General features: G+C 47.6%; 1 protein-coding gene across 2 annotated transcripts in view; it reads left to right on the top strand.

The window, feature by feature from the left end:
• Positions 1-2,338: 2,338 nt before the first annotated feature.
• LOC128840667 (E3 ubiquitin-protein ligase TRIM68-like) overlaps positions 2,339-27,556 on the top strand; it is a 35,414-nt gene continuing 10,196 nt past the window's right edge. The window contains exons 1-2 of one of the 2 annotated variants that reach the window (XM_054034948.1): positions 2,339-2,884; positions 25,574-26,023. In XM_054034948.1, the coding sequence (XP_053890923.1) occupies positions 25,598-26,023 (426 nt within the window). In that variant the 5' untranslated portion in view covers positions 2,339-2,884; positions 25,574-25,597. The remainder of the gene's footprint in view (positions 2,885-25,573; positions 26,024-27,556) is intronic. The other variant, XM_054034949.1, reaches the window with a different exon arrangement.

Consider the following 27,556-nt stretch of genomic DNA (forward strand, 5'->3'; position numbering starts at 1 on the left):
GGTCACAGAACAAGCACAAATCGTACAGTCAAAAACATCTTATGGTCCAGTGGTCAGGGTGTTTTAAAGATGGGGAAACTGAGGTAAGCAACTTGCTCTCCATACACAGTAGCAGAACCAGGAATCAAACCCAAAAGTTCTTACCCCACATACACTGCTCTCTCTGCTAGATAATTTTGTAGACAGCATGCTGTTCATCACTGCTGAGGAGATTTACATACTAGACAGGATCAAGTTTTGCTCTCATTTACAATGCTGTAAATCTGAAATAAATCCATATCTCAAGTTTCTCCTCCTTATTCCAGATTTGCACTGATGTAGGAGAGCAGAATCTAGCCCATAAAACATAGAGGGAGAGCCTCTATGTTCTACAGAAATAGACCCTGTAAGGATTTGGACTGGCTATAATACCTAGCCATGTTATAGACACAGGATGGAGAGAAAAACATATATTACAGATAGATGGATACATGAACAGACAATTCCCAGCTGGACTTAGCCTGAGGGTAGCTATCACATTGCCCTCTTCTTTGTACGGTAGCAAACATCATATTAAAAATTGTATATTTAAAATAAATTAAAAGGAGTGAAACTGCATTTCCAGTGGATGACAGGAAAGGGAGTCCAAAACAGGCAATCTAGGACAGCAGATAAGGCCATTTGGTGAACTGCTGTGAGGCCCTGTGCAGAAGTTTGATACCTATGGAAACAACGCAGGAATTCTTTGCAGCATCAGAAACACACACAAAAAGTATCCGTTTGTTTTATGGCAGTGTGTGTGTCTCCGTGTAACATATCTCCCTGAATCAAGTCTCCGTTGGGAGCTCAGTCCATCATTGCAGATAGAGAAGAGCTCAGTGATAGGGGGAGGGAGAGCTCAGTGGTTTGAGCATTGGCTTGCTAAACCCAGGGTTGTAAGTTCAATCCTTCAGGGAGCCACTTAGGGTTCTAGGGCAAAAATCAGTACTTGGTCCTATTAGTGAAGGCAGAGGGCTGGACACAAGGACCTTTCAAGATCCCTTCCAGCTCTATGAGATAGGTGTCTGTCTGTCTGTGTCTCTCTCTCTCTCTCTCTCTCTATATATATATAAAAGAGGTGGGGGTGCTGGGATGGACAAACCAGGAATACAAAGCCACCCACACCCTATTTTGGTAACCACAGCAGATGGCTCACCCCATTTGTGGTAACTTTTATCCCATCTGCCCCTCCCTGTCCTGGGGTTTCCCCCTCTCCCACTGTCTGGCAGTGCATCATCCCTTTTCTGAACCCCAGCTCCTGCACCCTGTTCCCAATTTTGTTCATCTGTCCATCTCCTTCCCCTGTTTTACCCTTCTCTGGACACACTTTGCCCACTTTCTAATCACACAAAACCAAACACCCCTACCCCACTCCTTCTCCAAGGCCCCACCCCTTCCCCACTTACTCCACCCCCCCCTCCCTCCATCACTCGCTCTTCACTTTCACTGGGCTGGGGCAGGAGGTTGGGGTGCAGAAGGGGGTATGGCCTCTGGGTTGGGGGTGCAGGCTCTGGGATGGGCCCAGGGATGAGGGGTTTGGGGTGCAGGAGGTGACTCTGGGTTGGGGCAGGAGGTTAGGTAGGGTGACCAGACAGCAAGTGTGAAAAATCAGGATGGGGCTAATAGGAGCCTATATAAGAAAAAGACCCAAAAATCTGGACTGTCCCTATAAAATCGGGACATTTGGTCACCCTAAGGTTAGGATGTGTCATGGGGTGAGGACTCCAGCTGGTAGCGGGGCCAGGGATGAGGTGTTTGGGGTGCAGGAGAGGGTCTGGGCTAACCCAGGGGGTTGGGGTGCCAGGGGGGTGAGGGCTCTGGCTGGGGGTGTAGGCTCTGGGGTGTGGCTGGGAATGAGTGGTTTGGGGTGTGGGAGGGGACTCTGGGCTGGGCTGGGGATTAGTGTGTGTGTTGGGGGGTGAGGGCTCCAGCTGGGAGTGAAGCTGGGGGTGAGGGGTTTGGGCTTCAGGAGGCAGCTCTGGGCTGACCCAGGGGGTTGGGGTGCTGAGGGCTCCGGCTGGGGTGGGGCCAGGGAAGAAGGGTTGGGATGAAGGAGGGGGCTCCAGACAGGGCCAGGGGGTTGAGTGCAGGGATGTGTGTGCAGGGTCCCAGCGGTGCTTACTGTGGCTCCAAGGAAGCCGCCACCAGGTCCCTGCAGGCTCTAGGCGCATGTGCAGCCAGGCGGCAGTGTGCAGTGTCTTCGCGCCCACAGGCACTGCCCCCCGCAGCTCCTATTCGTTGGGGTTCCCGGCAAACAGGAGCTGTGGAGCCAGTACTCGGGGCAGGGGAAGCGCATGGAACCTCCCGAGTCCCAGTCCCTAGCTGTCCAGCGCCTAGGGGCTGCAGGGACCTGGCGGCCGCTTCTGGGAGCAGTGTGCAGCCAGGGCAGGTAGGGAGCCTGCCTTAGACCCGGGCCCCCATGCTGACCAGAGCCGCCAGGGTCCCTTTTCGACCATGAGTTCCGGTGGAAAACCGGATGCCTGGCACTTCTATCTGGCTCCTGCACAAATTCCACCCCCCCCTCACCTCCGACTTGCCCACTTTGATTGCAGTGAGCTGATTAGGATGCAAGTGAGGGCAGCGGCTTCAGCAGACGTGGCTGAGCATGTTCCGGTCCCTCCAGCCTGCTCAGTAACAGCAAAGTAGCAAATCGTGATGGGAAGCGGATTCTCTGATCCCACGCGAGGGTAACGAGCTCAGCACTGTCTCCTCCCTCTTCTCCTCCCTCCTGTGAGTAGTAGCCAGCTCATCTCCTCTGCTTCTCCCCGCACCACCCGGCCTGGAAGGGGAGAGAGGGGACCCCATGGCAGCCCCCAGGCCTGGGAGAGGGACATGAAGAGCCCCAGGAGCTGCCGGAGGAGCAGAGGTGAGGCTGGAGGGCGGATATGAGGGTGGAACTGATGTGGGGGCTGGGGGAGGGGCAGATGTGGTGGGGGATTGATATGGGGGTAGGGGGAGGGGGAGATGTGATGGGGGATTGATGTGGGTGCTAGGTAGGATTGAAGGGTCAGTCAGATCTGGGGGGCAGAACTGATGCGGAGGCTGTGGGGGAATGGACTGATTTGAGGGTTGGGGGCGGATTAATTGCTGGACTGGGGGCCGGGCAGATGAGGGGGTGGGAGCTTGTGCAGGGTGGCAAACATCAATTCACTCCGTAGATGTGGGTGAGGGGGGAGCTAATTGTCTCACACAAACTGAGGATGGGGGGGGCAGACATCTAAAGAGACCAAAAACATGATATAATTTAAAAAAAAAAACGATGTGGGGGTTAATTTCATTATTTTGAGGGGGCTGACGCATGGAGGTCGGCAATGCTATGTTTTCACAAAACACTCCAGGGCTGTGACTCTCTGAATGGGTTCCTAACATCTCAGCAAACAGCATGAATCAGTTTCAGGAAGGGAAACTCGCAGTTGCCGTGCAGGTGGGGGTATATCTCTGAGCTCAGGAAAGTGAGACTTACCCTTTTCCACTCTCCAGAGGGAGCCAGGGCCTCAAGGAAGCCTAGGAAAAGTCTCCAGAGTGAAGCTTCCTGCGACATCAGAACCTGTCATTCTAGACTGTGGGCCCAGTTTCTGTCTAGCCTGCATCTCCCCGTGTTGAGAGAGATCGCATACAGATGTCTCCTGCCCTCAGTGCAGACAAGCTGTGCAAGAGAGAAACCTGAGGCCAGCAGAGAGCTGGCAAATTGTGCAGGAGCACCAGCACCACTATAGTTAAAATTGAGAAGCCCTTTCTGTTTTAAGGATGACATTTCTTAGTGCTCTCAAATCTGCACAGATACTTGGATTGCCTTGTAAGTTGCTGTGCCTCATAGGAGCAAGGGATAGGGTTAATGATCAAATTAGGGGTCATTTGACAAAGGAGTTCCTAAGATATAGTCCCCCCCAAACCGTTTTTCTTACAATTGATGGATTTTCCAACAAATTTTTGTGCACACTTGGGGAATCAAGTCATTGCTCTGATCGGACCTCAAAGGATCTCACTAGCATTTATCCTCCCATGTGCCTGACACCCATTACCTCTTAGGACAGTGGCCCCAAACTTTTGACGGTTGTGCCCCCCCCCTTACCCCTGTCTGCTTCCCTCTCCCCGGCCCTCCCCCGAGCTTGGAGGGGGGCTGTGGTTCCTGAGGATGTCAAACATGTGGACAGAGATAAGAGGGCTCAGGCTGGAGCCACAGCTGAGGGTGGGTCTGGGGCCAGGACCGGGGCTGGGACTGAAAATGGACCATGGCCATGAGCCAAGACTGGGGGCAGAGGTGGGAGTGGAGTTGCCGCCAGGCCATGGAGGTGGCCAGCAGCCGGACCCAAGGCTGGGTGTGGAGCCGCACTGAGGCTGGGAATGGGGCCAGGAGATGGGGCTGCAACTGGGATCGGAGGTAGAGCTGGGGATGATGTCGGTTTGAGTGGTGCTCCTCCCCATTCCCTGTGGGGGCTGGCCCAGGCCTGCCGCACCCCCCAAACATTCCTCCGTGCCCCCCTAGTTTGGGGACCTCTGTCTTAGGCGGAGCAACATTTAAAATGTTCTATTCAATAAAGAGTTAAGCTCTCCAGACCAGCTAGAGCTTTCTCCTCATGCACTGAATGGATTATACTGCACATGTGCAGAGTACCCAAGAGGGTTACTAGCCACCAGGCTTTGCTGTGACCTGCATGGCTCAAGGAATGTGCTGTGGCCATTAAACCAGAACAACACCCAGACATTGTAAGTTGAGAAACCATTCTAGGCAGAAATCTGGAAATGAGTTGTTGGCCTGTTGCCTCTGTCCAAAGGGGCTTTTTATGTTGGAGAAATGTAATTTGAGTACAGCAGAAAATTCAGAAGGTGTTCAGGTTATTTCAGAAAATAAAATGTGAATGCTTCCTTGGAGGAGATGATTAGGGTGCAGAGGCGTGGAAGGAATAGGGGGAGATGGGCTACAGTGCAGCGGATGTTGGGGAGAACTCCACACCCAAGCCATTCTTTTTAGGTGACAGATCTAAGGAACTGCCCCAGACTGAGGTGTTAAATTAAACAGTAATAAGTCACCAGGATCAGATGAGTTCTGAAGGAACTCAAATAAAAAATTACAGAACTATTCATTGTGGTATGTACCCTTTCACTCTGTACCAGATGACTGGAGGGAATCTACCATAATACTGATTTTTTTAAAAAAAGTTCCAGAGGTGATTCTTGCAAGTACACGCTGGTAAGCCTAAATTTAGAACCAGAAAAACTGGTGGGAAAGGGAAATCATGCCTCACCAATCTAATTCATTGAGGGTGTCAACAAGCATGTGGACAAGAGTGATCCAGTGGATATAGTTTACTTGGACTCTCAGAAAGTCTTTGACACAGTCCCTCACCAAAGGCTCTTCGCAAAATAAGCAGTCATGAGATAAGAGGGAAGGTCCTCTCATGAATCAGTAACTGGTTAAAAATAGGAAACAAAGGGTTTTGGGCTGTATAAGTAGGGGCATTGCCAGCAGATCGAGGAACGTGATCGTTCCCCTTTATTCGACATTGGTGAGGCCTCATCTGGAATACTGTGTCCAGTTTTGGGCCGCACACTACAAGAAGGATGTGGAAAAATTGGAAAGAGTCCAAAAGAGGGCAACAAAAATGATTAGGGGTCTGGAGCACATGACTTATGAGGAGAGGCTGAGGGAACTGGGATTGTTTAGTCTCCAGAAGAGAAGAATGAGGGGGGATTTGATAGCAGCCTTCAACTACCTGAAGGGGGGGTTCCAAAGAGGATGGAGCTCGGCTGTTCTCAGTGGTGGCAGATGACAGAACAAGGAGCAATGGTCTCAAGTTGCAGTGGGGGAGGTCCAGGTTGGATATTAGGAAAAACTATTTCACTAGGAGGGTGGTGAAACACTGGAATGCGTTACCTAGGGAGGTGGTGGAGTCTCCTTCCTTGGAGATTTTAAAGGCCCGGCTTGACAAAGCCCTGGCTGGGATGATTTAGTTGGGAATTGGTCTTGCTTTGAGCAGGGGGTTGGACTAGATGACCTCTTGAGGTCCCTTCCAACCCTGATATTCTATGATTCTCTTTCAAGGTCATAAGAAGATAAGGACATAAGAATGGCCATACTGGGTCAGACCATAGGTCCATCTAGCCCAGTATCCTGTCTTCCGACAGTGGCCAATGCTAGGTGCTTCAGAGGGAATGAACAGAACAGGCAATCATCAAGTGATCCATTCCATCGCCCATCCTGGCTAGTAGCCGTTGATGGATCTATCCTCCATGAACTTATCTAGTTCTTTTTTGAACCCCTTTTTTTGTTATAGTCTTGGCCTTCACAACATCCTCTGGCAAAGCGTTCCATAGGTTGACACAGGTCTTCCCATGTCTATGCATGTTTGGGATACGGATCTTTTTTGCAAGCTTTGATCCCAGTGTTTTATGCAGCATCTATCAGTCTCCTTTGCTTTTCTCAGAATAGACAACTGAGACAACTGTTTCATTGGAATTCTGGGTTCAGATCCCAATGCCCGAATGATGCAAAACAGTGTCGCGGGAGGTTCTGGGTACATGTCGTCAGGCCCCTCCCCCTCCATCAGAGCAACGGCAGAAAATAGATTCGCACCTTTTTACCTGGGTTACCTGTGCAGACAATATACACAGCAAGCATGGAGCCCGCTCAGCTCAGCTCACCGTCACCATATGTCCTCTGGGTGCCGGCAGACGTGGGACTGCATTGCTACACAGCAGCAGCAGCTAACTGCCTTTTGGCGGTAGACGGTGCAGCATGACTGGTAGCCTTCATCGGCGATCTGGGTGCTGGCAGCTGTGGGGCTGGCAGCCGTAGGGCTGCATTGCACCAGTCCCTTGCCTTTTGCCTTTTGGCAGTAGATGGTGTATTACGACTGGTAACCGTCCTATTACAAGTTGGATCATTGCACATTAGCAGAGTCTTCCCTGAGCAGCAGATCGTGCAATAGGCCTGTGCAATAGGAAAAATTTGGCTATCGGTCTTAGTACACTAACTGCCAAGCGCCCAGTATTTGCTGCCAAGCACCCAGAAGATGCCGAGGTCATGCTGCGCCGTCGTCTTAAGATGTAAAAAATAGATTTGTTCTGTATTCATTTGCTTCCCCTTCCCTCCGTCAAATCAACGGCCTGCTAAACCCAGGGTTTTCAGTTTAATCTTTGGGGGGACCATTCTGTGTGACAGTTGTTTGTGTTTCTCCCTGATGCACAGCCACCTTTCTTGATTTTAATTCCCTGTACCTGTACGTCATGTCGTCACTCGGCCCGCTCGCCCTCCTTCCCCTGGTCTGTCAGATACTAGTTTCGCGCCTTTTTTCAGACCAGGTGCCATAGCTAGCACTGGGATCATGGAGCCCGCTCAGATCACCGCGGCAATTATGACCACTATGAACACCACGCGCATTGTCCTGGAGTATATGCAGAGCCAGGACAAGCCAAGGCGAAACCCGGACCAGCCGAGGAGGCGATTGCAGTGCGGCGAAGAGAGTGATGAGGAAATTGACATGGACATAGACCTCTCACAAGGCACAGGCCCCAGCAATGTGGAAATCATGATGTTACTGGGGCAGGTAATAGCTGTGGAACGCCGATTCTGGGCACGGGAAACAAGCACAGACTGGTGGGACCGCATCGTGCTGCAGGTGTGGGACGATTCCCAGTGGCTGCGAAACTTTCGCATGCGTAAGGGCACTTTCATGAAACTTTGTGACTTGCTTTCCCCTGCCCTGAAGCGCCAGAATACCAGGATGAGAGCAGCCCTCACAGTTGAGAAGCGAGTGGCGATAGCCCTGTGGAAGCTTGCAACGCCAGGCAGCTACCGGTCAGTCGGGAATCAATTTGGAGTGGGCAAATCTACTGTGGGGGCTGCTGTGATCCAAGTTGCCAGGGCAATGAAAGACCTGGTGATATCAAGGGTAGTGACTCTGGGCAACGTTCAGGCAATAGTGGATGGTTTTGCTGAAATGGGATTCCCAAACTGTGGTGGGGCCATAGATGGAACCCATATCCCTATCTTGGCACCGCAGCACCAAGCCACCGAGTACATAAACCACAAGGGGTACTTTTCAATGCTGCTGCAAGCCCTGGTGGATCACAAGGGACGTTTCACCAATATCAACGTGGGATGGCCGGGAAAGGTACATGATGCTCACGTCGTCAGGCACTCTGGTCTGTTTCGAGAGCTGGAGGAAGGGACTTTCTTCCCAGACCAGAAAGTAACCGTTGGGGATGTTGAAATGACTATCGTGATCCTTGGGGACCCAGCCTACCCCTTAATGCCATGGCTCATGAAGCCGTACACAGGCAGCCTGGACAGGAGTCAGGACCTGTTCAACTATAGGCTGAGCAAGTGCCGAATGGTGGTGGAATGTGCATTTGGATGTTTAAAAGCGCGCTGGCGCAGCTTACTGACTCGCTCAGACCTCAGCGAAAAGAATATCCCCATTGTTATTGCTGCTTGCTGTGCACTCCACAATATCTGTGAGAGTAAGGGGGAGACATTTATGGCGGGGTGGGAGGTTGAGGCAACTCGCCTGGCCGCTGATTACACGCAGCCAGACACCAGGGCGGTTAGAGGAGCACAGCAGGGCGCGGTGCGCATCAGAGAAGCTTTGAAAACGAGTTTTGTGACTGGCCAGGCTACGGTGTGAAACTTCTGTTTGTTTCTCCTTGATAAACCCTCCGCCCCCTCCCCCCCACCCGGTTCACTCTATTTCCCTGTAAACCAACCACCCCACCCTCCCCTCCCCACTTCGAGCACCGCTTGCAGAGGCAATAAAGTCATTGTTATTTCACATTCATGCATTCTTTATTAATTCCTCACACAAGTAGGGGGATAATTGCCAAGGTAGCGTGGGATGGGTGGGGGAGGAGGGATGGAAAAGGACACACTGCATTTTAAAACTTTAACTCTTATTGAAGGCCAGCCTTCTGATGCTTGGGTAATCATCTGGGGTGGAGTGACTGGGTGGCTGGAGGCCCCCCCACCGTGTTCTTGGGCGTCTGGGTGAGGAGGCTATGGAACTTGGGGAGAAGGGCTGTTGGTTACACAGGGGCTGTAGCGGCGGTCTCTGCTCCTGCTGCCTTTCCTGCAGCTCAACCATACGCTGGAGCATATCAGTTTGATGCTCCAGCAGACGGAGCATTGACTCTTGCCTTCTGTCTGCAAGCTGACGCCACCTATCATCTTCAGCCCGCCACTTGCTCTTTTCATCCCGCGATTCAGCCCACCACCTCTCCTCTCGTTCATATTGTGCTTTTCTCATGTCTGACATTGACTGCCTCCACGCATTCTGCTGTGCTCTATCAGCGTGGGAGGACATCTGGAGCTCTGTGAACATATCGTCCCGCGTCCTCCGTTTTCTCTTTCTAATGTTCACTAGCCTCTGTGAAGGAGAAACATTTGCAGCTGGTGGAGGAGAAGGGAGAGGTGGTTAAAAAAGACACATTTTAGAGAACAATGGGTACACTCTTTCGTTACAAGGTCGCATTTTTCCTCTTATAGTGAGGGCCTGCCGGTTTGGTATGAGAGATCACTCACGCAGTGCCAGGCAACAGATTTCGGCTTGCAGGCAGCCATGGTAACATGTGGGAATGGTTTCAAACAGCAGCGCCCTCATTTCCCATATCAAGGATGAATTGAGTTGGCCATTTAAAATGGGTTTTCAATGTAAAAGGAGGGGCTGCGGTTTCCAGGTTAACATGCAGCACAAACCCAACTAAACCACCCCCATACACACACACACAATTCTCTGGGATGATCACTTCACCCCTCCCCCCCACCGCGTGGCTAACAGCGGGGAACATTTCCGTTCAGAAGAGCAGGAACGGGCACCTCTGAATGTCCCCTAAATAAAATCACCCCATTTCAACCAGGTGACCGTGAATGATATCACTCTCCTGAGGATAACAAAGAGAGATAAGGAATGGATGTTGTTTGCATGCCAGCAAACACCAGGTCCATACGCTGCCATGCTTTGTTATGCAATGATTCCAGACTACGTGCTACTGGCCTGGCGTGGTAAAGTGTCCTACCATGGCGGACGGGATAAGGTAGCCCTCCCCAGAAACCTTTTGCAAAGGCTTTGGGAGTACATCAAGGAAAGCTTTCTGGAGATGTCCCTGGAGGATTTCCGCTCCATCCCCATACACGTTAACAGACTTTTCCTGTAGCTGTACTGGCCGCGATTGCCAGGGCAAATTAATCATTAATCATTAAACACGCTTGCTTTTAAACCATGTGTAATATTTACAAAGGTACACTCACCAGAGGTCCCCTGTGTGCCCTCAGGATCTAGGGTGAGTTCGGGGGTTACTGGTTCCAGGTCCAGGGTGACAAACATATCCTGGCTGTTGGGGAAACCGGTTTCTCCGCTTCCTTGCTGCTGTGAGCTACCTACATTACCTCCATCCTCATCTTCCTCATTCCCCGAACCCTCTTCCCTGTGTGTTTCTCCATTGACAGAGTCATAGCACACGGTTGGGGTAGTGGTGGCTGCACCCCCTAGAATGGCATGCAGCTCCGCGTAGAAGCGGCAAGTTTGTGGCTCTGCCCCGGACCTTCCATTTGCTTCTCTGGCTTTGTGGTAGGCTTGCCGTAGCTCCTTAATTTTCACGTGGCACTGCTGTGTGTCCCTGTTATGGCCTCGGTCCTTCATGGCCTTGGAGATCTTTTCTAATACTTTGCCATTTCTTTTACTGCTACGGAGTTCAGCTAGCACTGATTCATCTCCCCAGATGGCGAGCAGATCCCGTACCTCCCGTTCGGTCCATGCTGGAGCTCTTTTGCGATCCTGGGACTCCATCATTGTTACCTGTGCTGATGAGCTCTGCTTGGTTACCTGTGCTCTCCACGCTGGGCAAACAGGAAATGAAATTCAAACGTTCGCGGGTCTTTTCCTGTCTACCTTGTCAGTGCATCTGAGTTGAGAGTGCTGTCCAGAGCGGTCACAATGAAGCACTGTGGGATAGCTCCCGGAGGCCAATAACGTCGAATTCCGTCCACACTACCCCAATTCCGACCCGCAAAGGCCGATTTTATCGCTAATCCCCTCGTCGAAGGTGGTGTAAAGAAACCGGTTTAAAGGGCCCTTTAAGTCGAAAGAAAGGGCTTGGTCGTGTGAATGTGTCCAGGCTTAATTCAGTTTAACGCTGCTAAAGTCGACCTAAACTCGTAGTGTAGACCAGGCCTCAGTCTCCCCTGTAGAAGCTGTTCCATTGTATAGAAATACTTCCATAGTCATTGGGCCTCAGTATTAGTGTGAGAATAACTATAGCCTGGTGCTTGGGGCACACACCTTACCAAACATGGAAGAGTGGGCAGCACTAATTGTCACACACACACACAATGAAGGAGAGAAGTCAGTGTGACAGTGAGATTGGTAAATGCTATTCAAAGTCAGGGTGTGATTTATGGCATAGCTCACCCATTTTATGCATTAGTTCATGAGAAGTGGAGTTATTTTAGTGTCTTAAAAATTGTTGAAGTGTTTCTTGTTCCTATTCTGATTATTAAATGACCACTCCCAACACTGCTGAAGCCCTCACAATGATGGGAGATCAAATATTTTCAAAAAATATGAAGTGATTTTTGTGGATTTTTCCCCCACATTAATGCTTTTTTTGTTTTCTTCCATTTTGTTTTCCCTGGAGGGAGCAGACAGGACCACGGTCATTCCCTGCTGACCAAACACCAGTAGGAACAGATGTTGCATGGTAATATGATGAGAACATAGAAGGAAATAGGACCCATGCACACACTGTAAAAAATTATTATATTACACTAGAAAATACCTTGACTCTGGGTCACCAAATTCTCCTGCAATGGGAAAATGACCTGCTGTAAAATCTGCTACCACGGGGCAAAGGGGCAACAGGAATATTAGTGTTAGAATAAAAACCAAACAACAAATATTAGAAAACTGGGCCATACAGAGTCAAGGTGACATTTCTTATGCAATAAAATGTACAGCTTAACCCCTCTCCCTCATGCCTCCCAATATCCTCAAGGCCCCACTCCCTCACACAGCCCTACACACTTCCCCTCTCCCCCAAGGGACTTTACACTCTCCCCTACTCCTCAGAGGCAGGCTTGGCAGAATTCAGTGTGTTTTTTTATAATTTTGATCGATAACATTTGATGTTTATTTTTAAGCATTTTCTCTATTTTTATTTGTTCAAATGTTCACAGTTGTGCAAAATTGTGGATTTTAAACATGTTTTTCCAATTTTTATCTAGTGAAATGTTCACAGTTGCAGGAGAGTCTGTAAATAAGGGGTGGTCAGACAATAATTATTTAATGGCGGTAAACGTTGAGATTCGTTAAAGCTTTATAACCATTAAAGCACAAATTGTGTATTTTGTCATGCAATGTTGACAAAGTAAATATCCTTACATCAAACTAGTTCTCAAGCAGCATTTTGCTTACTTTGTCTATCTGTATATATTGATGATTAACAATGTAAATATTTTTTTCATTGCTTTGTGTATGTGTGTGCGCTGAAATCAACAATTACTGACATTTACCAATAAAAATTTATCCTTTCAAACTTGGATGGGGAGATTGAGTGCTGGGGGGCAGTCCTTGTGGGGGCTGGGTGCAGTTGCTGGCAGGTGCTATAGGGCAGTCCCTAGGTGGGGGGCTGGGTGCATGGGGGGCAGTTCTTGGGTGCTGGACTGGATGCTGGAGGGGGCAGTCCCTGGGGGGGGGTGTTTTGCCCTGGACAGGGCACCCTGTCTCTGAAGGGCAGGCACATGTGGCAGCCCAGTTTTGCGGGGGTCGGGATGCTGGAGGGACAGACCCAGAGGGGTTGGGTGATCGGGGAGGGGGAGAAATTCTCTGGGTGGGGGGACTGGGTTCATGAGGGACAGACCAGGCTGGGGGGGCATCCCACACTGGGCAGGGCTCCCCATCTTTGCAGGCAAGCTCCGCAGGCGTGCTCTTCAGGTACTCAGCCCAGCTGTGCCGCCAGCAGCAGCACAGAAGTAAGGGTGGCAATACACCACGCCATGCCAGCCTTACAGTAAATTAATTTTAATCGTTAATGTTTTGATTTATTTGCTAATTTAAAATGCTCTTGGTAGACATTTTCCAATGTTGAAATGAAAGGTACTATTGCTGTCATGTAACAAATACAAAACCTTATTGTTTTTGTAGATGTAGAGGTAGTATATATATTGTGTGGATGCGGCCCACCTAACACACAGAGAGCTATATTTGTGGCCCACAATGGTAAATAGGTTGAGAAGCATTGCAGGACCATTATCATTGTGCTGGGAAAGATCCTAAATTTAAAGTACTCTCTGTTCTACATTTTGTTTATTTATTTATCTCTGGTAAGACAGTTCTGGGCAGATCCTCAATGTAAATTTTCATAGCTCAAGAATGCTACTGAGGTCTGCCCCATCAAGCTTCCAATGCCTTTAAGGTCACCTCTTCCCCAACAGAACTACATAAGCTCAGTCAAGCAGAAGGGCTAGAATTGCATATGAAGGAGCTATAACTTCAGAGGAAGGGTTAGGGGGTGAACCTGAGACTGAAGACCAGGGTTGTATTTTCTGTTCTGCCAGACTTGTGTGGCCTTGTGCAAATCACTTAATGTCTCTGTACCTTAGTCCTCATCTGTACAATGGGATGATAGCACTTCTCACACAGCTGGTGTGAGGATAAATACATTGAAGATTTTTGTATCACTCAGATCTTATTATCCTGGAGATAGAGGGAAAATGCACATCCAGAGCTACCTCACCTGCTGCACTCAGTTTGGGTGCAATCAGTTGCTCAAGTTACCCATCAGCAGCACCTCTCAAGCTCTTTCTTCTTCCTTAGCTCAGTATTTCACACCGGACAGCACCCCTGAGAAGGGAAACCAGAAACCCTCCCCCCCGCGCCCAACCCAAACAGTGAAGGCAAATGGACTAAATGAAAGAAGGATACATATTTTTCCTTAAGTTAAAAATACCTGGTGGGAAAATTCATAAAAAACCCACAAACCCTCCCTGCTTAATTGGCTTTCTTCAGTTCCAAAGGGAGTCTCCCTCAATGAAACTGAGTGAGAAGGGGAGGGTGATGAGGAAAGGCAGGAAGTTCACACAGAAACAAACTTCCCCCATCATTTTTTTCTCAAGTTATTTAAACCATGTGATAATTCTATATCCTGACATTATTTGCACCCACAAGGGCATTTGCCTGTGTGCCCTGGTCCACCCTTGGGACAGTCTGGTGGGCAGTGCTGTGAGGGGAATAGGAAGCACAGTACACTGATGTGGGGCCAGGTTGATGTGGGAGGGTCTAGCTTGTCCATTGGAAATGGCCCCAGACAGGCTGGTACAACAGTCCTGGCTGGGATGAAACAGTTGTCTCAGTTGTCTATTCTGAGAAAAGCAAAGGAGACTGATAGATGCTGCATAAAACACTGGGATCAAAGCTTGCAAAAAAGATCCGTATCCCAAACATGCATAGATATGGGAAGACCTGTATCAACCTATGGAACGCTTTGCCAGAGGATGTTGTGAAGGCCAAGACTATAACAAAAAAAGGGGTTCAAAAAAGAACTAGATAAGTTCATGGAGGATAGATCCATCAACGGCTACTAGCCAGGATGGGCGATGGAATGGATCACTTGATGATTGCCTGTTCTGTTCATTCCCTCTGAAGCACCTAGCATTGGCCACTGTCGGAAGACAGGATACTGGGCTAGATGGACCTATGGTCTGACCCAGTATGGCCATTCTTATGTCCTTATCTTCTTATGACCTTGAAAGAGAATCATAGAATATCAGGGTTGGAAGGGACCTCAAGAGGTCATCTAGTCCAACCCCCTGCTCAAAGCAAGACCAATTCCCAACTAAATCATCCCAGCCAGGGCTTTGTCAAGCCGGGCCTTTAAAATCTCCAAGGAAGGAGACTCCACCACCTCCCTAGGTAACGCATTCCAGTGTTTCACCACCCTCCTAGTGAAATAGTTTTTCCTAATATCCAACCTGGACCTCCCCCACTGCAACTTGAGACCATTGCTCCTTGTTCTGTCATCTGCCACCACTGAGAACAGCCGAGCTCCATCCTCTTTGGAACCCCCCCTTCAGGTAGTTGAAGGCTGCTATCAAATCCCCCCTCATTCTTCTCTTCTGGAGACTAAACAATCCCAGTTCCCTCAGCCTCTCCTCATAAGTCATGTGCTCCAGACCCCTAATCATTTTTGTTGCCCTCTTTTGGACTCTTTCCAATTTTTCCACATCCTTCTTGTAGTGTGCGGCCCAAAACTGGACACAGTATTCCAGATGAGGCCTCACCAATGTCGAATAAAGGGGAACGATCACGTTCCTCGATCTGCTGGCAATGCCCCTACTTATACAGCCCAAAATGCCGTTAGCCTTCTTGGCAACAAGAGCACACTGTTGACTCATATCCAGGTTCTCGTCCACTGTGACCCCTAGGTCCTTTTCTGCAGAACTGCTACCTAGCCATTCGGTCCCTAGTCTGTAGCAGTGCATGGGATTCTTCTGTCCTAAGTGCAGGACTCTGCACTTGTCCTTGTTGAACCTCATCAGGTGTTTTTTGGCCCAATCCTCTAATTTGCCTAGGTCCCTCTGTATCCGATCCCTACCCTCTAGCATATCTACCACGCCTCCTAGTTTAGTGTCATCTGCAAACTTGCTGAGAGTACAGTCCACACCATCCTCCACATCATTAATAAAGATATTAAACAAAACCGGCCCCAGGACCGACCCTTGGGGCACTCCGCTTTAAACCGGCTGCCAACTAGACATGGAGCCATTGATCACTACCCGTTGAGCCCGATGATCTAGCCAGCTTTCTATCCACCTTATAGTCCATTCATCCAGCCCATACTTCTTTAACATGGCGGCAAGAATACTGTGGGAGACCATATCAAAAGTTTTGCTAAAGTCAAGGAATAACACATCCACTGCTTTCCCCTCATCCACAGAGCCAATTATCTCATCATAGAAGGCAATTAGGTTAGTCAGGCACAACTTCCCCTTCGTGAATCCATGCTGACTCTTCCTGATCACTTTCCTCTCCTCTAAATGTTTCATAATTGATTCCTTGAGGACCTGCTCCATGATTTTTCCAGGGACTGAGGTGAGGCTGACTGGCCTGTAGTTCCCCAGATCCTCCTTCTTCCCTTTTTTAAAGATGGGCACTACATTAGCCTTTTTCCAGTCATCTGGGACCTCCCCCGATCGCCATGAGTTTTCAAAAATAATGGCTAATGGCTCTGCAATCTCACCCGCTAACTCCTTTAGCACCCTCGGATGCAGCGCATCCGGCCCCATGGACTTGTACACGTCCAGTTTTTCTAAATAGTCCCGAACCACTTCTTTCTCCACAGAGGGCTGGTCACCTTCTCCCCATAGTGTACTGCCCAGTGCAGTAATCTGGCAGCTGACCTTGTTCATGAAGACAGAGGCAAAAAAATCATTGAGTACATTAGCTTTTTCCACACCCTCAGTCACTAGGTTGCCTCCCTCATTCAGTAAGGGGCCCACACTTTCCTTGATTTTCTTCTTGTTGCTAACATACCTGAAGAAACCCTTCTTGTTACTCTTAACATCTTAAAATCTTAAAATCTTCCAAATCTCACCAGGTATCGAAACTGGGTGTGTGGAAGCAGTCTGTGCTGCAACAAACTCCACTGGCACCAACACTAAGACCAATATCAGTACTGAAACCTACATATTTAACACTCATGCCAATACCAACATCTGGATCAGTTTTGGATCCGGAACTAACAGTGGTGCAGAGAAGTCTGCTGGTACCAAATATATTTCTTATTGCTGTTACTAGGGCATACTTTCTCCCCGGCATTGAATAAGGAACCATCCCCCTTACAGTCCCTGACCAGTACTGCTGGAATGTGGAAGAATAGCTGAGGACTAGCTGAAGTTCATCACTAGCTGAATCTCAGAACAATTAGTGATTATCTTTGAGAGCTCATGGAGGACAGGTGAGGTCCTAGAGGACAAATGAAGGGCCTGGGAAATTATAGACCAGTCAGCCTAACTTTGATGCCTGGAAAGATATTGGAACAAATTATTAAACAATCAATTTGTAAGCACCTAGTGGATAATAGAGTTATAAGGAAAAGCCAGGATGCATTTTGTCAAGAACAAATCATGCCAAACCAACCAAATTTCTTCCTTTGATAGGGTTTCTGGCCTACTTGATAGTGGAGATGCAGTAGACGTGATCTAACTTGATTTTAGGATGGCTTTTGACACAGTTCCACATGATATTCACATAAGCAAGCTAGAGAAATGTGGTCTAGATGAACTGACTGGTGGATGCACAACTGTTTGAAAGACTGTACTCTATGAGTAGTAATCAATGGTTTGCTGTCAAACTGGGAGTGTGTATTTATGGGGGTCGCAAAGAGGTCATTACTGGAGCCGGTATTGTTCAATATTTTCATGAATGTCTTGGATAATGGAGTAGAGAATATGCTTATAAAATTTGTAGACGACATCAAGCTGAGAGGGGTTGCAAGCACATTGAAGGACAGGATTAGAATTCAAAACAACCTTGACAAATTGGAGAATTGGTCTGAAATCAACAAGATGAAATTCAGTAAAGCAAGTGCAAAATACTTCACTTAGGAAGGAAAAATGAAATGCACAACTACAAAATGTGGAATAACTGGCTAGGCGGTAGTGCTGCTGAAAAGCATTTGTGGGTATTAGTTGATCACAAATTGATCACACGATACATTGTTTACAGCCAAGCCCGAATTTGCTCCAATCCCTCAGACAGAGACAAACACCTACAAGATCTTTATCAAGCATTCTTAAAACTACAATACCCACCTGGAGAAGTGAGGAAACAGATTGACAGAGCGAGACGGGCACACAGAAATCACCTACTACAGGACAGGCCCAACAAGGAAAATAACAGAACACCATTGGCCATCGTGTACAACCCCCAACTAAAACCTCTCCAGAACATTATCAGCGATCTACAAGGTGTATAATGCCTGCATCTGTAATTTTCACTCCATGCATCTGAAGAAGTGAGGTTTTTTACTCACGAAAGCTTATGCCCAAATAAATCTGTTAGTCTTTAAGGTGCCACCGGACTCCTGGTTGTTTTCACAAATTGAATGTGAGTCAACAATGTGATACAGTTGCAAAAACAGCTAATATCATTCTGGGGTGTATTAACAGGAGTATCACTTTGCCCAGCATGGGTGAGGTCTCAGTTGGAGTACTGTGTCCAGTTCTGGGCACCACATGTTAAGAAAGATGTGGACAAATGGAGGTGGGGAGGGAGGAGGGGCACAGGAGAGCAACCAAAATGATCAAAGGTTTAGAAAACATGTCCTATGAGGAAAGGTCACAAAAACTGGGCATGTTTAGTCTTAAAAAACAAAACCAAGGGGGAAACCGATAGTCTTCAGCTGCGTTAAGGGCTGTTATAAAGAGGACTGTGATCAATTGTTCTCCACGTCCACTGAAGGTAGGCAAGAAGTAATGGACTTAATCTGCAGCAAAGGAGATTTATTTCCTAACTCTCAGGGTAGTTAATCTCTGGAATAGGCTTCCAAGGTACGCTGTGGAATCCCCGTCATTGGACGTTTTCAAAAACAGGTTGGCGGAATTGAGTGGTCTACTTTTACTTGGTCCTGCCTCAGCGCAGGGGGCTGTACTTGATGACTTCTCGAAGTCCTTTCCAGTCCTACATTTCTATGATTCTATGGTAACATTTTGGGGGTTTTCCCCCCTTTTCCTTCCTCTCTTTCTCTACCCCATTGCCCCTCCCCCTACATCTATACTGGTATAAATACATTTACTGTGTCCACTCTAGGGGTTGTAATGCTATGACTATATCAGTTAAAAAAAAATCACACCTCCAACTAACATAATTATACTTGTATAGAAAGTGTGTGTCAACCAGAATGTATCCTGTGTCCCTCACTGAACTATCTGAGCACCTCCCACTCCTGCATTCAGTGGCATGTGTATGTGTGGTATGTTTCTATTTTATCTCCTCCCTTTTCCAGAGAGAAAATTGCTTTTTTTTTTTGGTTAAGTTAATTGCTTCTCTGCTCTGTATGGTTAACAGAGGCAGATTAAAGCAGTGCAGCTGGCACATAAAGAAGTTTTTTGGATTTGTTTATGATTACTTTTCTGGTTCTTAGTATAGCAGGAATTCATCCCACAGTCTTGGACGTATTGCCTAGAATGCTCTGTCTCCTGCACTGATAAATTTTGTGCTTGCAGTAGGAAGTTCCATTAAGCCATCAGTTATTGAAACAAACTATCAATAAGCAACTACTAAGCAATTTGAGAAAACTCAGAAATCCAGAGTTAAAGTTACACAAAACTTTAAATTATTATAGGTGAGGGTTGAACTTGCAACACAAAGACATATTTGAATGCAAAGAAACGCACAATTAAAATGACCCCATACTGTTATCTCTATCCTTGTAGCTTCAACCAGTCTTTCCTCTTCCCCCTCTTTATTGCTGGGAAGGGTTCAAAAAAAGAAAATAAAACTCTCTTGTGACTCTGCTTGAACCAGAGGCTGGTTGAGAGGCTGATGAATGGCAGAAATCACAGATGTGTTGCATTATAAAAATCGTGAGTTGTTTTCTTCATGCCAAAAACATCAAGTGATTACTTGATATTCCCTTCCCTTCCCTATAGCAGTCAGACCCACTCACTGCACAGAGAGGGGCAAGTAGTCAATCATTCATTTGAAACCACTGGAATTACATCAGACACTCAGATGAATGGATTTATATTTTAGAATAAAATATTTTTATTAAAAACGGCCTCTCCCGGACTCACTGTAACTCAAAGAGGGAGCTGGGAGCTTACTAGGGACCCTGGAGTTTGCAGACACATAAGGTAAGGGAAGAATTTTTGTTTTGTCCTTCGATTAGGGTGACCAGATGTCCCGATTTTATAGGGACAGTCCTGATATTTGGGGTTTTTTCTTATATAGATGTCTATTACCCCCACCCCCTGTCCCGATTTTTAACCCTTGCTATCTGGTCACCCTACCTTTGATCTGTATTTAAAGTGTGAGTCTTTCCTCTGTGCATGTGTGGGTGTGTCCAGAACATGTGTCAGTTTTTTACATTTAGGAGGTGACATGTCATAGTAGTCTGAGCATAGGACTAAGGAGCAAGGGTCTCCTGCCAGTACTTGTTCCTGCTCCGGATGATTACCAGCTATCATGGGGTGGGTATGTTTACCAAGTGCTTCACAAAGTGTAGGCCTCGGTCTGGGGCGGTGGTGAGGCGACACATCTCAGCAGCAGTGACTGCACTTGACCACCATGGAAGGGGTGTCCAGTAACACCAGGTAGTAGAGTGAGACTGCAGCTGTTACTCTAGACCTCAAACCGTATAATGGCTGCCAGATGTAGCCCAGGCCACAGGATAGAGGTGCATTTACTGACCCCAAACTCCTCATTTTGACTGCATAGAGCCCAGTGACTTGAGATTTGTGATCACGGGACTTCTTTGTGCCATCCTTTCAAAAGGGTTTCTGTGGAGAATGTGGAGAAAACCTGTATTTATGAAAAGCAACAGAGAGTCCTGTGGCATCTTTAAGACTAACAGATGTATTGGAGCATAAGCTTTTGTGGGTGAATGCCCACTTCATCGGATGACATCCTCTGATACTTTTATTTATGAAAAATGTGTGACTCAGTTTCCTCACTTATTTTTGTATTGCTACTTACTAGGTATGAAGGGGTTAATCTCTTTCCAGAGCTAGGGGGAAGTGATGAGTATATGGGTGGGCAGGGCCGGCTCCAGCATTTCTGCCGCCCCAAGCAAAAAAAAAAAAAGCCGCGATTGCGATCGGCGGCAGCAATTGGAAAAAAAAAAAGCCGCAATCGGCAGCGGCAGTTCAGCGGCAGGTCCTTCGCTCCTAGAGGGAGTGAGGGACCTGCCACCCCCAAATTGTCGCAGGTGCTGCCCCTCTCCCTTGGCCGCCCCAAGCACCTGCTTGTTAAGCTGGAGCTTGGAGCTGGCCCTGTGGGTGGGTGTCCCATGGATCTGGCTGGGATTGGTAGGAATGGACTGTCAAGAACTGTCAACATGTGAGACACAATGGAGACCAAGAACCAGACTATTCACTGTTAATGACTGCTGGCCAAGGGAGGTGGTGGTGGTGGTGGTAGTGGGGGTTCTACATGTGAAAAAACCATAACTGGAACTGGAGACAAAAGGACTGAGGTGTGAGCAGACTGCATAAAAACCTGTTTCCCAGCAGATAGGAGAAGTCAATCAAGGATGACTCTGCAAGGCAGGGAGGTTGCTGCAAGCCGGCAGTTGGCCTTCCAGGCCAGAGCTTACAGTGAGGCCTGCTTAATGGAACAAGGAGAAGCTGGCAAGTTGGGTGACAGAAATATGTTCAGGCTTTGCTTTCCATTCTAGCCCAATGTCCCTAAACACTGTATTCCAGCTCACTAATAAATAATGGCTTGTTTTGAAAAGGGCATGCTGCGTCTCTGCAAACATCTGCAGGTTCCATCGCTCCCAAGAGGGTATATTTCCATCAGGGCTCTTTTTTGACCCACTGAAGGAGCTGTGGTGAGAAACAGAGGTGTTGAAGCCAGGATCCAGTCTCAGAGTAGCAGAGCTGTGGGGCTCCTCCTTGTCAAAAGTGGAGGCTCAGGGCCTAGCAATGCTCCCTGAAAGACTGTACAAAGAGGTCAGAGGCATAGCACATCCCCTGAATCCATAGCAGCTTATTAATAGAGAGGGTTGCAAAATGCCAATTATTCTTCAGGAAATAAATATATACACTTTCTGAAAACTTCCTGCAATTTTTTTGTTTGTTTTCTTCATTGAAAAAACTGTTTGATTTTTTGAAATATTTTACTTACATCTTTTCGTTGTTTGGTCAAAACCTAGTAAATTTCAATCAAGATGAGATTTTTGGCTTCCATAAAAAACCTTTTTTGCGGGGGTAGTGGTTCAAAAAATGTGAAGTCAAAGAATTGACCAGCTCTGTTGTTAATACTCCCACATCTCTCAAGGCAATTGTAAGGATTCATTAGTTAATTCTTTACAGCAACAATTATTTAAAAATATTATTACTATTATTAGAGATGATGGTCATGGCTCCATCATTAAGGGTGTGTTCTCAAAAGTGCTGAAATAGGTTACAAATTCTTGTGTACGTGTCCTTTCAATGTGAAACTTCACACACATATTTTTATGTCCTTTACATTGTCTGTGTAGTTCTTGTTTGGTTCCCTTTCATACATTGTTAATAGGAAGTGTTTGAAATTGAGGTCTTTTTGAAATTCATTCATGGTAGCTTCACTTTTTTGTGCACTTGTATTTTTAAAACAATGTTGTGTATCAACAAAATGAAACAAAACAGAGGTGAATCTTGACTAGATCTGGTTCACTGCAGATTTTTTTTAAAAAATCTTTTAAGATAAAGGGTAACATTTTGTGCTGTTATTCAGCAGAGTGCCCTTGGTGGTCTGTGATACAGGACTCCTTGCAGCCAGACCCACAACCTAGGGGAGTGTAGCGGGGCAGTCACCCCGCTCCAGCCTGAAAGGGTTAAAAGCCAACCCTTGGAGAGGGCTGGGGCTGAGAGCCAATAAGAAGAGGTTGGGAGGCAGCCAATCCGGGCCAGGCTGGGCCCTATAAAAGAGCTGCTGGGCCAGAAGGCAAACAGTCTCACTCGAGCCTTGAGTGAGAAGGACCTAGTTGCCTGGGAGCTCAGGGTACCGGAAGCACAGCAGTGCTGGGGAAGGGCAAGAGGAGCTGGGGAGCTCCAGCCCGGCAACTCCCCAGGCTGAGGCCTTGTTTAAGGCCCAAGCAGTTACTGGGGTTGCAGAGGTGTAGCCGGGGATAGGCAGAGGCAGCTGGTCCAACCCCCTTGCCAATGATGAGTGACCATTACAGTCACTCCATTACAGTCAGACCATTAGTTTGCTGCAGAGAAAGGGGGCTAGATGACGACTGGCAGCAGGGCCGGCTCTAACTTCTTTGCCGCCCCAGGCAAAAAAGAAGAGCGCCGCCCCGTCATACCCCCCCCCCAGCGCCGCGCCGCCGCCCCCGCTCCACCAGCACCACGCCGCGCCGGGCCACCGAAACCCCCCCCCCGAGCGTCGGGCCGGGTGGCCCAAACCCTCGGAGTGCCACACCGCACTGCATTGCCGAAACATCCCCCACGCTGTCTGGCCAAAACAAAACAAAAAAACCCTCAAGCGTTGACCAGCCAAACAAAAACAAAAAAACCCCACCGCGAGCGCCCCCTGCCACCCCAACATTAGCCGCCCCTTCTAAGGTGCCACCCCAAGCACGTGCTTGGTTGGCTGGTGCCTGGAGCCGGCCTGACTTGCAGTAGCCACTGAGGCAAGGTGGGCATAGAGGGTCAGGGTTCCCCTGGGAGCGGAGACCCAGAGCGTGGGGATTGATGTGGGTAGAACCCCAAGGTAAAGGGCACCGGGGCCTGGGAGGGACATGGGGCCGGAGGCAGGCGAGACACCAGCCAGCAGGACATGCTCTGAGTGCTGGAAAAGAGCTAATTCCCAGACTGACCAGCAGGAGGTGCCACACTGATGAGTGCTCGACTTGCTACAGGGCATCTTGGAGTTAACACCCTGTGGAGATGCATGGGGCAGTTCACACCTTCCAAACCTAAGGTCTCAGGTTTTCTACAGGCTCAGGCAGACTTCATTGTATTAGTTATGATTGGTTCTTTGTTCTCAATACCATGATTAGTGTCTCCTGTGGGACACTAAGAGCCTCTCGGTGTCAAATGGCAAAGGGCTCACTGCTCTGTAAATACAACTGTTACCAGGCCTGACAAACTCACTATGCCTAACCCACTGTTGACATAATACTTATCCACAAAGTATCTTGTGAGGTACCATATGAAAAATGGTTACTCTCTGGTCAATTATATTAGTACTTGGCATATGTATGGTTAGCGTGTAAAGAGTTATGTATATGTGCTGGAAATATGTTCCTAAAATATATTCAGACCGAGCAATTTGAATAGAGCAGATAAACAGGTTCGTCTCAGACAAAGGCATGTGAATTTACCACTCTGCCTGAATCAAGTTTTTAAGTCAGATACACTGAAAATACATTTGTATCTAAGGTAAACAAAGTGATCAAACCCACAGAAAGAGCTAATTAACAAGAGGACAAAAAGGGGACATGACGTCTGCTCCCTGAGGAACAAGTAGTAGGGGAGAACTTTGGCTGTGGTTACTTTAAAAAAATGCATTTCAAAGGATTTCTGAACTCTAAGCAAAGGGGAAAAGATATTGTGGCTCCATCTCTGAAGGGACAAAGAGGCCAGTGCCCTTGCAATCCATTAAAAGCGGGTCCCCCAGTCATGAGGGCTGAGGACTCTGAGAACTGACTGTGAATGAGAAATTGCGTGAGACCAGGATTGCGATCTGTTCAGTTCAAGACACTGCAAAGTGGGTTTTCTTTGTAGCCATTTCCTGGTTCTATTATCCTTGTTCACTATGGTTTAAATCTCAGTTCCTTATGGTAAAATAAAAAACTAATTTATTAATAAACTCACCTCAGTGCCGTGTATTGAAGTAAAGTGTGGATCCTCAGCTAAACTAACTGGCTGGGTGTGCCCTGGCTCTTTGGAAGTGGTGGTCTTGGTAATTTCTGTGAATATCCAGTGATAGGGGCTGAATACTGCAGAGGAACACTTTTCCAGGGGGTTCAGGAACTCGAGTTTAGGGAATGTTATCTGCTAGGCAGGGGTAAGACTGACAGAGTCTCAAGGAGTTTGCTGGTGAGGTGGACAGACTGGTGTGTCAGGGAGCTGACACAGTTTAAGCTCCAGCAAAGCTCCCTCTTGCTGAGGCAGAGGGGGTAACACAGTGACTTCTGGTTCTGGGTGTCACACTCTTATTCTGATAACGCCTCTTCATCTAGCTTTGGAAGGGCTGTCACCTTCCTAGCTCAAAGTCAAGCATTTCAAAGGCCACTGTGATCTCCACAGCCTTAGACAATCGTCATCAGTCTGGGGGATTGAATTCTAATATACCTGTCTGCTGTTCTTTGATATAAGGCGGAATGGATTCTTCTCTGTATAAATCCCTCACCTCGCTATGGAGTATGAATCACTGACAGGCCCAGACTCTCTGGCCCAATCGGTGTGGTCAAGCCAGGGTAAAGAAGAACCGCCGCCTGGTTGTAACAGAATGATTGATTATTTGCAAGCAGTGTGGCTTTTAAAAAGTGAATAAATCCCTGATCCTCCACATGGTCTGGCCACAATCTTAAAGAGCAGAAACAAAAGAACAGAAATCACTCAGTCAAGTGTGAACTGAAGAAGAGCATCTAGAGGGAAAGTGCTGTTAGCTAGAGTAGTAGAGCAAGTCCAATATCAGAGCTAGCTCACTGGGGCTCTGAGTTAGAAGTATCTGGGAGTACAAATAGCTTACAGTACATCTACCCCGTCCAAAGCCTGTCTGGAATACTTATCTCCTCTGCTGTCCTTTCTCCATTCTCACGTTGCATTTCCACATCTTCCCCCAGCCATTTACTCTTCATTTTCCCCCATTAGTTCTCACTGATTTTTTCTCATTCTGTCTTCCCCATACAGACTAAAAATAAGTAATCAGCAGACATGGCCTCAAAAACTTCAGCAGGGAGGTTGCAAGATGAAGCCGTATGTCCTATCTGCCTGGAGTATCTGACGGAGCCTGTGACTCTAGACTGTGGGCACAACTTCTGCCTCGCCTGCATCACTAAGCACAGTGAGACATGTACAGAGGGGGACTATGACCCTTTGTGCTGCCCCAGCTGCAGAGCCCAGATCCGGAGACAGAATTTCCAGCTGAACTGGCAGCTGGCAAATAGAGTAGAGCAAGTTAAACACTTACATGTTGAAGCAGAGAGAGAACAGAAAGTGAATCTATGCGCAATACACAAGGAAGAACTGAAGTTGTTCTGTGAGGATGACAGCGAAGCCATTTGTGTGATTTGCAGAGAGTCCAAGGAACACAGAGCTCACACTGTGGTTCCCATAGAGGATTCTGCCAAGGAGGACAAGGTAGGAAACAAACAAGCTTGGCTGATTTAACCTTTTAATGATACACTTTCCCCCCCCCAGGAAGTGAAATTTCTCTGAGTATTTCTCAGAAACACCAGATTCTCCCAGTTTCACAGATTTCTTCTCTTGGAACCATAGTTCTGAATTACGGACTGACTTCTTTTCAGCACTGCCACCCTAGACTGTCAGCACCCTACAGTTAACTACCCTCAGCAATCCCTGGGGGTGAATGGGTGGCACTTGTCCCCTAAAGATCATGATCGGCACATGGTGCTACCAGGCCGTGAATGCAAGGAATGTGCCTCCTTCAGGCAGCCAGGGCATTCAGATGGAAGAGAACAAAAGTATCCAACATTCTCCTGCCTTGGGCATGTACAGGGGTGGTGTGTAATGGAGGCTGGGGGAGGGTAAGCCTCCCCAAACCTCATGCCGTGGGCGGGAGGGGGACCAGTGGCAGGCAATTTGGGGCCCCTGGAAAAATCTCCCCCACCACAGCCCCGGGGTTGGAGGAGCTCTTGCTCCCTGCCACAGCTCTCAACCCCCCTCCATAGCCCCAGCTGAGCTCTCAGCCTCCGGTCGGGGCCATGGAAGGGAGGGGCCAAGCTCTCAGCCCCCCTGCCTTCCCTGGCTGGGGACACGGAGGGCTGAGAGCAGCTGGCAAGGCTTTGGCCGGAAGAGTCGGGGCCTCCACTGTAAGAGGCGGGACATGGGGCTAGTCTTCCCAAGAGGAAGCTTCACCTGGTGCCCATCGGCATGTAGATTAATATCAGAGACCTGTGGGAAATGGCACAAGTAGAAAACAGCAGGGAAGATGATCCATTGCATTTTACCTCCCCAAAGAAAACACTGCTAACAGAGAACTTGGGGATAAAGTTGCAAACATAGGGTCCTCTCCTGTCTGTTAGGGGGGTCATTGGTGCTAATGGCTTGCTGACTGGGGATCTTTGAAGTATAACTAGGCTTGGCAGAATTCAATTTTTATTATTTTGTAATTTCAATGTTTATTTTAAAGTATTTTTCGATTTAAATTTTCACAGTTGTGCAAAACTATGTTTTAAGATTTTTAATTTATTTTATTAATTCCAATTTTCAAAGTTTTGGGAATAATAGAGGGATCAAACAATGAAAGGTTAGACAAGAATTATTTAATGACTGTTGACATGTAGATTCAAAAATGTAAAGCATTATAACCATTCAAATAAAAATTTTCAATATCACATGTCAAAATATACAAAGTAATATTCTAAAATAAAATAAATTCTCAAGCAGCATTTTTCTTACTTTGCCTATATCTAAATGTCAATTATTATTGATGGAAATATTTTTGTAGTTTGTGTGTGTACAGTGAAATCAGTATTTACCAATACAAATCTAATCCTTTGAAACCTCTGTATCAACATTCAGGACAAAACTCCCTGTTCTAAGGGTTAATGTGCCACACAATAACCACACTCAGAAGGTTGTTAGTGAGAATGAGTGGTTAACTCAGAGGCCTTGTCTACGCTTCAAAATTCATTCAGATTAAGGTAGGTA

The sequence above is a fragment of the Malaclemys terrapin genome, chromosome 7, assembly GCF_027887155.1.
Source record: "Malaclemys terrapin pileata isolate rMalTer1 chromosome 7, rMalTer1.hap1, whole genome shotgun sequence".
Taxonomy (NCBI): domain Eukaryota; kingdom Metazoa; phylum Chordata; order Testudines; family Emydidae; genus Malaclemys; species Malaclemys terrapin.